Source organism: Colobus angolensis, unplaced genomic scaffold (assembly GCF_000951035.1).
Source record: "Colobus angolensis palliatus isolate OR3802 unplaced genomic scaffold, Cang.pa_1.0 Scaffold75, whole genome shotgun sequence".
Lineage (NCBI taxonomy): Eukaryota > Metazoa > Chordata > Mammalia > Primates > Cercopithecidae > Colobus > Colobus angolensis.
This window is the reverse complement of record NW_012121265.1, coordinates 8,922,388-8,935,812: the sequence shown is the minus strand read 5'-3', so window position 1 is coordinate 8,935,812 and position 13,425 is coordinate 8,922,388. Positions and strand designations below refer to the sequence as shown.

At 37.7% G+C, this 13,425-nt stretch overlaps 1 protein-coding gene across 12 annotated transcripts in view; it reads left to right on the top strand.

Moving 5' to 3' along the window:
- Positions 1-10,082, top strand: part of MXI1 (MAX interactor 1, dimerization protein) — an 80,902-nt gene extending 70,820 nt beyond the window's left edge. For all 12 annotated transcript variants that reach the window (XM_011927895.1, XM_011927899.1, XM_011927888.1 and 9 more), the window contains 3 exons: positions 1,936-2,050; positions 2,685-2,856; positions 7,549-10,082. In XM_011927895.1, the coding sequence (XP_011783285.1) occupies positions 1,936-2,050; positions 2,685-2,856; positions 7,549-7,712 (451 nt within the window). In that variant the 3' untranslated portion in view covers positions 7,713-10,082. The remainder of the gene's footprint in view (positions 1-1,935; positions 2,051-2,684; positions 2,857-7,548) is intronic.
- Positions 10,083-13,425: the final 3,343 nt, after the last annotated feature.

Genomic DNA, 13,425 nt, shown 5'->3' with positions numbered 1-13,425 from the left:
AGTAGCTGGGATTACAGGCGCCTGCCACCTCGCCCGGCTATTTTTTTGTATTTTTTTAGTAGAGACGGGGTTTCACCGTGTTCGCCAGGATGGTCTCAATCTCCTGACCTCGTGATCCTCCCATCTCGGCCTCCCAAAGTGCTGGGATTACAGGCTTGAGCCACCGCGCCCGGCTGCCATAATAATCTTAATGAAGAGTTTAAAGGCACTTTTTACTCCAGTGTTTTGTTGTTGTCGCTGTTTGTTTGCTTTTTTTGATCTGCTGAGCAAGAGTACTGTGGTCACATGAGAATCCTCACCTAAGAAATTTTCTAGTTAAAAATAAAAATTTAGCTAAAGGTTCCATGCATTTGAGTAGTATAGCAGGGGAGGAAAGTGACTTTGAAGTTGTTAAATATCATTAAGGAGAATCCATTGATACACTTTTAATTTAGGGATTCCTTTATCCACGTCACTTATGTCAGGTTTCAGCCTGGACCCAAATATTAGACTTGAGGTACTGAACTCAATAAAGAAATTTGAAATGGAAATACTGTCAGATCTTTAACTATAGTTAGGTTAGTAGGTGCTAAAAGAATCTTAATTCATCAGCCAAACCTCTGACCTCATTACCCTTGTTTATCATGACATAATTGGCTGCTTATTGCCTTCTCCTACCTCTCTTTCAAATTGCTAGCCTTTGAGAATTTCACTTGACATTATTTCTTGTCTATTAAGACAGAGAAAGCACATAGTTTGGTGTGTGAATTAGCAAAACCATTTTGGTCCTCTTTCAGAAGAGAATGGAGGATATGTGTTTTGTTCTTGACGCAGTTAAGACAGTTACTGAAAGTTCAATTATAGGTCCTTAAGGAGGAGGGGTAAACTATGAACATTATTTGTGGATTTTCTTTTCAGATATGCTGTTAACTGCTGGATTACCTTATCCCTTATGAAACACAGGACCAAAGATGTGGACTAGTATTGTTTTAGGATGAAGTTAAATACTCAGAACTCTCTCATCACCATGATCATAGTTCTTTTAGGGCACAGGGAAGGTAAATCCATGAGGTTCTCTGCTATCATTTCTAGGAGAAATTTCCCTCAACTTTCCCACAGGAAGGGTAGATTAGAGAATGCAATGACTTTCAGTAAGTAATTTTTGTCACCTGTTGTCCTTGTGGATTGGAGGCAGGTAGTGAGAGAGAGAAGAGAGAAAAATAAAAAAAAATTAAGCTAACAAGCTAGCACACTTAGGTAAGAATCAGGGGATTATTTTCTGGGTTATTTCTGTGGCTAGAATTGACCACAGGACATACGTTTTGTCTAATCCTACCCTAGCTGATCACAGAATTTTGCTTTTTCTTTTGTTTTGGAGTATAAGAAATCACCATTTTTATAAGTGAAAAGTGGTTGAATATCAGAAATTTCATATGGTTCAAACTAATATATAACAACATGTAACACGTTGTAGGATGGCTACAGTTGTAGAGAAGTACGGTGTGTGTGTGTGTCCACATACACATGTGCAAACAAGTAAAAGGTGGGAGGGAGGAAATAGAAACTTGTGAGCATTTTATACTCCCTTGGGGTACCACAGCTGAAAACCTCTCCTCTCGCCTGTGGTTTTAGTTATTCAAGATCAAATACAATTGTCCTGGTATGTTTTCACACTTCCATATTATACAGTTGAGACAGTTTATGGGGTGAGTTAAATAAACCATCTTGACAGAGATTACCATTGGGGATAATAATCTAAAGTGACTGTTGTCTAAACAGAAATAGCAGAGACTGAAATGCAGCCACCCCTACATTCTTTGAAAGTGGAGAATTAGGAGTGTAACATCTATCCTATGGACTGAATAGATGCAAATTATTGTTTATCTTAAAATAGATTTTATGATATTTCTAGTGAAATATCTAGACTGTGCTGATTTGACTTTTTGTCTTTCTTAGACGAGCTCATCTGCGCCTTTGTTTAGAACGCTTAAAAGTTCTGATTCCACTAGGACCAGACTGCACCAGGCACACAACACTTGGTTTGCTCAACAAAGCCAAAGCACACATTAAGGTGAGAATTTTTACTTTCAGATTTGCACAATTCACTCGGTTCTGGTTTAATTATTAGCACTGATTCCTATTCATATACATCAGCTAGTTCACCATGCCCTCCTTAGTAACTGACCTCAAGAGAAGTCTTTCTAAAAACTTATCAGCTAATCTGATGGGAACAACATAACCTGATTAAACTAAATTGTTTTGACAGTGTGGCCATTTGAAGAGCTGGGAACACTAGGAAAATAACAATTACCCTCTTCATACTCAGAAGGCAGGCAGTTGTGCCCTCTGGTGGAGATGACTTCATTTGGCTGTATTCTTCAGTATTTTTCCATCAAATACCACACTACAGAGGAAGTTTCTCTGTGGAGATTACAGACTTTTAGAAGTCCATCTTGTTCAGTAACATAACATTCATTACATACACACAAAAGTAAAGACAAAACTATTTTTCATTTTTCAAAATATGTATTTATATGCATTCTCATTTTGGAGGCTTTAAAAATGTATTTATGTATTTTTATACACACACACACACAGACACACACACGTGTATATTCATTCATGTTTTCTCTGCCAAAGAAGGAATCAGTTTTTTTGTTTGTACTGGACTATACACAAATGTAAAAATCATTTCATCATTTCAGAAACTTGAAGAAGCTGAAAGGAAGAGCCAGCACCAGCTTGAGAATTTGGAACGAGAACAGAGATTTTTAAAGTGGCGACTGGAACAGCTGCAGGGTCCTCAGGAGATGGAACGAATACGAATGGACAGCATTGGATCAACTATTTCTTCAGATCGTTCTGATTCAGAGCGAGGTAGGCAACTTGCCTCTTCTTTAATGAAATACTAAACATCTCTGTATCTGGATTTAGGGAGGGTATGTTGGGAGGCACCGTATTTGCTTTCTTTTTAGCCAACAGTGTAACATTGTAGGTTTTATGCAATCATAATATTGTCTAGCAGAGCCAGTGTGGGCTATTAAACTTTTTGTTTTTTTTCTTGAAAAAAATATAATTTATGTATTTATATTATATATAATGTCCCTCAATATGGGTTTGTCTAATGTTTTCAAATGATTAGATTGAGGGTATACAGTTGGTGTAAGGAATATCACAGAAGCAATGTTGTGCCCGGTGGCTCACACATGTAATCCCAGCACTTTGGGAGGCCAAGGTGGGTGGATCACAAGGTCAGGAGATCAAGGCCATCCTGGCTAACATGGTGAAACCCGTCTCTACTAAAAATACAAAAAATTAGACAGGTGTGGTGGTGGGCGCCTATAGTCCCAGCTACTTGGGAGGCTGAGGCAGGAGCACGGCGTGAACCCGGTAGGCAGAGCGTGCAGTGAGCCGAGATCAGGCCACTGCACTTCAGCCTGGGCGACAGAGCGAGACTCCGTCTAAAAAAAAAAAAAAATAATGATGGGCCCATGTCAGGAAGATACATGATGTCAAAGTTTTTATTACTGGTGATGTTAATTTTTATATGTAGATTTTAAAGTACAACACCCTTTATTTCGCTTTCCATCTATCCTAGAATATTTGTCTTTGACAGAATTAAAGAACAGAAGTCAACCAAAAAAGAATGGTTTGAATTTTACTGATCATTCTTCTAAAGCTCCCACCACATCAGGCTTCATATCACATTAAAAGATCCCAGAGGTGAACACTGGTAATTTGAAGCCTTACATTTGGAGAAAAGAGCTCATGAGCTCTTCAGGATTCTAAAACATGAGACAAATGACAGGGTTTTTTTGTTTGTTTTTAGGACTCTGATTTTGTTTTTTGGTTTTGACTTTTTTAAGTGGAAATTTTCAAATATACTTAGAATAGAATAATGAACTCCTATATACCCACCATTCAGTTTGAATAGCTGTCAGCTTGTTTCATCTGTTTTTCACTACCCTCACCCTCAGTATTTTTTCTGGAATGCTTTAACTCAAATCCCAGATAACATTATTTTGCCCCTAAATACTTCAGTATGTATCTTGAATAAATAGGATTTTTAAAAATGTAATTATAATGCAATTATAATACCCCACAAAATTAATAAAATCAGATAATGTTATTTAATATCATCTAATATCCAGTCTCTGATAAATTTTCTCCAGTTGTCTCAAAAATGGTATTTTACCATTGGTGTGTTTAAATCAGGATCCAAAGGCCACATTGCATTTGTTTGATGTGCCTTTTAAGATATTAATCTATAATAATTTTTCCTGTTCCACACCATTTTGGTAGAAACAAAAACTGATTTCTGTTTAACATCTCAAAAAGACTTCTTTGGCAGAGAAAACATGAATGAATATATAGGTATAGATCTGTGTGTGTATATACGTACTTTTTTTTAAACATCAAGAGACTGAGTCATTTTTCTTATAGAATTTCCCACATCCTAGATTTGTCTGGTTGTATCCTCATGGTGTCATTTAAAAATGTTATGTCCTTTATATTTACTGTAAACTAGTTGGCAGATGCAGAATACTTCATAGGTGGTGCTTTGTACTTCCTCTTACATCAGTATTGTGTCTAGTTGTCGCACTTTTAATATTAATCAGTAGGTTCAGGTAAGGTCATTTTAATACATTTATATAAATGTATCAGCCTTTAACTTAATAGTTTTAGCAATTATTGCCCTTATTTCATTGAGGTGTCATAAAATAGTGGTTTTCTGATTGTGTCATTCTTCGTGTATTTATTAACTGTTTTTCTTCTATAAACATTTTCTCAACTTTTCTGTTATCTTGAAATAAAGTTCATACAGGGAAGGTGGGATAAATGCTTGGTCTTGTTTTTTGCTTTATCAGTTTCCCAAACAGAGCTGGTACCATAGCAACTTCCAGAAGTAACAAGTTTTGGTTTTACTGGTTTTTCATTATATCATGAACTCACGTTTTGCTGTACTGAATGTGTTCCAATCCATTGCAGTCATCCTTTTAAATTCTTTTGAATGCTCAAACTGTCCCAGATTTGGTGAGTAGGAGCCTTTCAAATAGTTTTTTGATCCTTTTTAACACAACCCTAGGAGTTCTTGTTTTTCTGTTCTGTTAATTTTCTATGTAAAAGTTTATTTTTGTGTGGCACTCTGTTTTCAAGAAAAGTCTACCAGAGGCAGTAGCAAGAACCTGAAGGACATTCTGCATTTATAACAGTGAAGTATAGCAGAAATAACCCTGAATTAGGTATAGCAGAAATAACCCAGACCTTGGTGTCCTGGTCTTTCCTCTATTGCTAACTAGTGGAAACCTCTTCTTAGGTCTTTAGGTTTTAGCTGTCCTTCCTGTTACTTCCTTCTTGTACCCACCCCAACTACCTCCAAATTTCAGAGAGGAGGGTGTATTTCATCACTATAGCTCTCATATTTTTTTTAGTGTTCCCAGTGTACCTTACTTTAGTAGTACCTTACCAAGTACCATCCTTGTCCTGAGCTGGCAACCTCCTTTTTGTAGTGTTACAGGGGCTTTTAGTTAACATCTCTGGTACACTTGGCTAAAGCAGTTTCTCATTTTTTTTTTTTAAATTTTTAAAACATATTTTTAAATTTTATTAAAGTAGAGATAGGCCTTGTTGCCCAAGTGGTCTCAAACTCCTGGGCTTCAAGCAATTCTCCCGCCTTGGCCTCCCAAAGTGCTAGGATTACAGGTGTGAGCCGCTGTGCTAGCCATCATTTTACTTTGTTTTGACTGAGTTCAGCATGCTCTTTTGAATAGTGTGCCTTGTTATTATCTTCTAGTTGTAGGTTGGATGAATGTTCAGTGGTGCGGGGAAAAATGGTTTCTGAAGCAATATGGATATAGAGCAAATATATGAATTAATAGATTATTTGGATAGCTGCCTACATTTTAAAAACACAACTCTAGAATCTCTAAAACTTTTGAAGCAACAAGCCCTTTTGAAAAGTATATTCCTGGAAATAGCTTCACCCTGTCCTTTTGGCCTCACAAGAATCCACTTTTTTTTTTTTTTTTTTGAGACAGAGTGTCGCTGTGTCTCCCAGGCTGGAGTGCAGTGGCGCGATCTTGGCTCCCTGCAACCTCTGCCTCCCAGGTTCAAGTGATTCTGCTGCGTCAGCCTCCCAAGTAGCTGAGACGACAGGCGCGTGCCACCATGCCTGGCTAATTTTTGTATTTTTAGTAGACACAGGATTTCACCAAATTGGTCAGGCTGGTCTTGAACTCCTGATGTCGTGATCCGCCTCCCTTGGACTCCCAAAGTGCTGGCCGCACCCGGCTGAATCCACTTTTTTTTTTTTTTTAAAGCAGTTGTGATTAGTGTGACCCCTTAAAGTCAGTGCCAAATGTGAAACATCAGGCTTTGAATTTGTTTTAAGGTAACTGAAAAATCCTGGGTTCACTCTAGCTCTGATGGGAGAAAACAACTTTTTAACTCCTTTTTGTTTTTAACATGTGTATTGCTTTATGTATATTATTGGTGATTGAATAGCTAGTATTTAACAATTAAGACTTTTTTTTTATTTGTAAGAGACAGGGTCTCACTCTGTCACATAGGCTGAAGTGCAGTGATGAGATGTGGGCACACTGCAGCCTCAACTTCCTGGGCTCAAGAGTGATCCTTCCACCTTAGCCTCCCGAGTAGCTGGAACTACTAGCTCACCCACTGTACCCAGCTAATTTTTGTGGGTTTTCTTTTTTTTTTTGGTAGAAATGGGGTCCCACTTTGTTACCCAGGCTTGTCTCAAACTCCTGCGCTCAAGCGATCCTCCTGCCTTAGTCTCCCAGAGTGCTGGGATTACAGACACTACATCCAGCAACATTATCTATTGATAACTGAGTCAAATATTTATTTGTGGTTTTTTTTTTTTTACGTTTGGTTTTTAAGTCTGTATACTACCACCAAAATGGATCTCACTATAATCTGAAGACTTTTAAGTCTCAGGCCCTTATTTCAAGCTATATTTGATGCAAGAAAATTAAATCTAAGACATACCCCTCAAACTCTACTTTATAATGACTTGTTTGACTGACTAGTTGAAGATCTTTATGATGAATCCTAGAAGTCTGTTGAACTATCTGTAGAATGGCACTACCAAAGGCCTGGATGGGTAAATTTTCTAGTTTGCCTATATTAAGTTTATGCTCCTGCCCACCATTTAAGGCAACCCTGATTAATAAACAGAACTGAGAATTAGTTTGTGGTTTAATGCAAAACAGATGTTTTTAAACCACTTGGGGGTTGGGACCTTTTAATATTAAGCACTAATTCCCAAATACGCCAAGTGGTTTTAGTGGGAGGTCCAGACGGACTGGCGTCAAAGGATTTAGTAAATTTGCTGCCTAAATTAAGACCACCACTGTATATCAGACATTCCCCTTGGCAAAAAAATATTCCTGTCTCTTCACCTTCAATTCCTCTGTTCTCCAGGGATCACTGATAATAAGCTTGTTGTATTAACATTTCTTGTACCTCTTTTCCTCATGCTGTTAGTTTTTGAAAGTGCACTATACTTATTAATGTTCTTTTTGTGTTTTTTTTTTTTTCCTTTGGCAGAGGAGATTGAAGTGGATGTTGAAAGCACAGAGTTCTCCCATGGAGAAGTGGACAATATAAGTACCACCAGCATCAGTGACATTGATGACCACAGCAGCCTGCCGAGTATTGGGAGTGATGAGGGTTACTCCAGTGCCAGTGTCAAACTTTCATTCACTTCATAGAACCCAGCATGACATAACAGTGCAGGGCAAAATATTCACTGGGCCAATTCAATACAAACAATCTCTTAAATTGGGTTCATGATGCAGTCTCCTCTTTAAAACTAAACTATACTTGAACAAAAGGGTCAGAGGACCTGTATTTAAGCAAATACTTAGCAAAAAGTGGGGCAGAGCCTCCCAAGAAGAACAAATATTCAGAATACTCATATTGGAAAAATCACAATTTTTAATGGCAGCAGAAAACTTGTGTGAAATTTTCTTGATTTGAGTTGATTGAAAAGAGGACACTGGAGATGCCATCCTCTTTCGCTTTTCTAGTTTGCTCATACTACATTGAGTAGACACATTTAAGGATGGGGTTATGAACCCTTCCTGAGCTTTATGGTCCTAAAAGCAAAATAAAAAGTATTCAAATGAAAAGACAAGAAAATCAGGTATTAATCTTGGATAGGTAATGAGCTATTAAAACTCAGCCTGGGACAGTTTATCATGAAGCCTGTGGATGATCAATCCTTTATTTTATTTTTTTTAAAAAAGCTCATTTCATGCTCTGCAAAAGGAGAGACTCCCATGAAGCCTTTTGAAAGGGATCATCATGCAGCTCAGCTTTCTGTTGGATTCCATGCTAAGCAAGCTAACCTTATCCTGCATTGTTAGCACTAGGGCACCCAACTGCCAGCTCTCCATCCTGCTGCCCTTAGGCCACATGGGAGCAGTTCATGCATGACAGCCTCTATCCCACAAGGCCTATGAATATGGATTGGGGGGCCAGAAGGAAAAAGCTCCACGTGCCTCTGTGTCTGCGTGGGTCAGAAGAGTTGTGCACGCAGACTAGCAGGCCAAGGTCTGAGCCACAGCAGCATTTTTATTTCAGATTTTGATAACTGTTTATATGTGTTGAAAACCAAAATGACATCTTTTTAAAGCTTATCCATAAAAAAAACATAGATGTCTTTTATAGTGGAAAAACACATGGGGAAAAAAATCATCTATTTTGATGCAGCATTTGATAATGATAAAACACCTCACACCTCACTCTTTATAGTGCACAAAATGAATGAGGTCTGGGCTAGGTAGAAAAAAGGTCAATGCTATTTTTGTTTTTAGAATCATTACCTTTTACCAGCTTTTAACCATCTGATATCTATTGTAGACACACTATCATAGTTAACATAGTTAAGTTCAGCACTTGTCTCATTTTAATGTAAAGATTTGCTTCCATTTTCCTACAGGCAGTCTCTCTCTCCCTCACAGTCCCACTGTGCAGGTGCTATTGGTACTCTTATGAATATTTTCAGTAATGTTATTTTCTTTTAAGTGAAATTTCTAGCCTGCACTTTGATGTCATGTGTCCCTTTGTCTTTCAAACTCGAAAGTTCCTCTGTGGCCCTCTCTCTTACCCTGGGAAGGCCTCTTGGAGACCTTACCCCTGGCTGTTTGGACTTTGTATACTTTAAATAATTTAACTACCCTTAATTACTTAAAAAAAAAAAAAGCTTTATGATTTTCATAACTTATTGCTGATTTTAATGGATTGTTAATTTCAGTCCTGTAGTTTTATTTTATGTTTAGATAGGGCTGGGCAAGGAAAAAGAAAATAAAGACAACCATATTTAGCAGTGCAGTTGAGTTGTGTGTTAATGTTAGACTCTCCCTTTGTAAGTGGCACTTTAACAGCATTCACTGCTTCTATATGTAGTGTACCATCTTGGTCATATGTTACGCCTCAACATATACTTGTTCTTGTGCTCTTCCTGTGCCTCTGGAAGTTTTTCCCTGATTGTGCTATGTTTGAGTGGAAGAAATTCTTTGAAGTAGATGTGAGTGAAAAACTGCATGCCTTTAGAAGCCCAGTATCAGAATTTGCTACGTTTCAGGTGCTAGGGACTTAATGAAAAACATGACAAAACAATTCATTTTTGTGGCCCAGGTAAATTATTTCTGCTTCCACTTATAATTACTACTGGCTGAGTGAAGATGCTGCCTCTATGTTTGCTTACTCTTGACCAAGTGTGAGACAGTTTGAAGACTGTGCTACCATGGAAACTGAATGAAGCCAGTGACTAAGCTTCTGTTTTATTATTCTCATGGCCTTTGCATTATTTGCCCTAGGGCATTATTTGGGCCTTCATTCAGATGAACTTGAGGTGCTGCCATTTTGTTGTATATGTACAGGATTATGGGCTGGAAAGCATTTGTTATAAACCTATAGTGCACATTTTAACTGCCCCCTCAATTATTCCTTCCCCAGGTTTATTTTCTTTGGGGTGGTGTAGATTGTATGACGAGTAAGAAGTATTAATTTTTTAAAAGACAAATCAACTTTGAAGACACAAAAGTTAATTGGAAGAAATAAAAACTGTGAACGAAGAATACCCGAGTTCTTTTTGTACCATCCTTCTTTATGAAGGCAAAAACATGAGTAGGTATCCACACCTAAAGAGTTAACTATCTCCTAAATGTCTATTTTGTTACCAAATCAGTATCAATGCCAAATCAAATAGCAGTTTGAATTATAATTGCCATTCCTGTTCTGTAATTTCAACAGGAGCCTGACTGATAACTCCATATAACCTAACTGCATGTGGTTTAATGTGCCATACTAATAATAATACTAACTGCTTCAGGTAGGACACAAAGCCATTGTCATGATCTGTTCTCTAAATAACTTGGGAGCATCCCTTTAGCTACACTATTAATCAAATTGCAAACAAGTCTGGAAGTTCCACTAACCTTAGTTTTCACTAACCTTATTTAGGGTACCCTATTTATAAAACACTTGAGTGACATTTATGTTAAAAGGTACAGGTAGGCCAGATGCAATGGCTCACACCTGTAATCCCAGCACTTTGGAAGGCAGAGGTGGGCAGATCACTTGAGTTCAGGAGTTTGAAACCACCCTGGCCAACATGATGAAATTCCATTGCCCACTAAAAAAAAAACCTACGAAAAATTAGCTGAGCGTGGTGGCATGCGCCTATAGTCCCAGCTACTCAGGAGGCTGAGGCAGGAGAATCACTTGAATCCGGGAGGCGGAGATTGCAGAAAGCTGAGATTGAGCCACTGCAGTCCAGCCTGGGCAACAGAGCGAGACGCTGTCTCAAAGAGGTATACAGGTAAAACCTATAGTGCATTATGACTAGAGGATTCTGAAGTCATGGCAACTCAAGTTTCTGGTTAGAATAGGTATGAAAACTCCTATAGAAATGCCTTTCTAATCTCCCCGACAATGACTACTTTTAGCATTACAAAGGAATTTTAAGAGGCAGTGAGAATTATTGAGGCAAAGTTCTTGACCAAAATCAGGTTCCCAATAGTTAACCCAAAACAGTAAAATGTGGGAAAAGCAAGTGTTTTAATTACACTTTAATCCCAGTTCCAACATTTGCTGACCCTGGTTATTACTTAATTTCTTCATGGAATCTTTTTCCTCCTGAAAAGCTATTATAAGTACTACCTCTATCTTGAAAGGTTGAACTTACCACCCCACTCCCCGACTGCCATCTAGGAAGATGTAGGAAATTAAAAGGTGTGTGTTTCTCTAGTTTCTCTGTTGAATGCAACCTTCTAACGCATCCTTAATCCTGAATTTTACTCTCACTCTAGATCTTGCAGAAAAAGACTTTCTAAATATTGGTTCACTTAAGCAAAATTCCATGGTAGGTAATACTTTAATAAAGAAGTCATTTGTTATTTCCTATAGAATTTCTGTCATGCAGGCTGTAGTGCAGTGGTGCGACCTCGGCTCACTGCAACCTCTACCTCTTGGGTTCAAGCGATTCTCCTGCCTCAGCCTCCTGAGTAGCTGGGACTATGGCATGTGGCACCACACCCGGCTAATTATTTTTTAGTAGAGAGGGCATTTCACCATGTTGGCCAGGCTGGTCTCAAACTCCTGGCATTATGTGTTCTGCCCACCTTGGCCTCCCAAAGTGCTGAGATTACCGGTGTGAGCCAGCACACCCGGCCTCCTACAGAATTTCTTAAATGAAGGCTTTATATAATGTAGCATCAGTTTTAGCGATTATTTGGTCTTTCTAAAAAAAAAAAGGACTAACCTCAAGTTGAACATATTGTACACTGATAATAATGTGCCCTAGGTTAATATTTAGTGTTGACTTTGCCAAGAAAGAGAAACAGCAGCTATCTCCTTTCCTATGTATCAGATCTAACAGGAAACTGGTTTCCTTGTGGAATATGTCAGATTGTTTTAAATAGGCAGCGTAGTTCAAAATAAATGTACTGGCTGATAACTTCACTTCCTGTTCTGTTTTACCTTTCTATAGTCATAAATTAGAGAAAATGGCTTTAAATGAAGTTCTTTTAAGATACTGCCAACTAACTTACTGTAGTTTTGGAATTTTTTTCCATATCCTCAAGCTCATAGCTCTTTGCCATGGGGAATGCTTTAAAAATCTTTATTGGTAGAGTAATAATTGAGATACTTATTTTAGATGTTCACACCAGGGCACAGTATAGCACTGTAAAAATATAACAAAACCTGTAAAAGTACCTCTAAAATTATAAGAAGAGTATAAATTTAAGATCATCAGTCATTTCTAAATTAGTAGCTTCATCACACTTAGAAACCTAGGTCAACTAAACCTGAGGGTGATTTTGGAGGGAAAAACTCCAGGCAAAAGAATAAAAGGGATACTTACTCCTTCCTGCTACTTCTGAGCAATGAACATTTGGACAGTTACCATCTATTAAAGTGATTACTAGCCTAGCTTCAGATCTCAGGCTTCAACTCTAGTTTCCCAGGATATGGAGTCAAGTGTTTCCTCCAAGCCTGAATTCTTTTGTTTCTCTGGTCAGAAATTCACTGCATCTTGCTAAAGTAAGTACAGGGCTTGAAAGGGGAAAAAACAAAAGCACATCAGTTTTACCAAGAAAGGGAAACGCTGAGCCAGCAAAACCACCACCTCCTTAACTTTCAGCCCCAAGTTGAGAAAGTAGCTCTTCAAACAAAATGCCAACTTTCTCTCCTAGTGAGTATCACCATGGCTCTTTCAGCTGTATTCTTAAAAAAAAGACTTAAGTGGAGAAACAAATTACAGTTTAAATAATTCCAGTGACTATACTGGTTTTGTTTTAAATAACTGGTAAGGTGTGTGGTAGAACTAAGTTTCCAGTTTTTATTGCCTGGGAACTGAAAGATTAATTAAATATCGAAAACTTCATGTGTTTAGCTAGTTCAGCTGTCAACTACCACAAACCCCTATTATTCTCAGTTCTGCTTTACCCCAATCAAGGCCACAAAAGAACAACCTTTATATACGTAAGTTAAAAGGCAATTAAAACACCTCACAGAAATCTAACACCATTTTGTTTTGTTTTACTTATGTTTGGCTAGGCCAAAACAAATTATTAAAATGTTCCAACTATAAAATTGATTTCTGAACCTCTTAAGATGCTTCTTAAGAACCTAACTATACACATATATAGGCCTTTTAAAAGATGATCGGGTAAAGGGCGCCAATTACTTGGGTTTTTCTGTTTAAAATACAATATTACCTGTTATTTTGCCTGCTATGCTCTTCCTCTCCACTGCAGTAAAAATTCAGTTTAACTTGCAACTCAAAAATCCTAGATACAAAGAATGTTTACATTTACTGTTGAACTTGTAAATTGCCATTTATACTAATTGATTGCTTCGTAGTACCATACAAATACTTAATTCAGCTAATATTTATTGAATCAAGATTTTAAC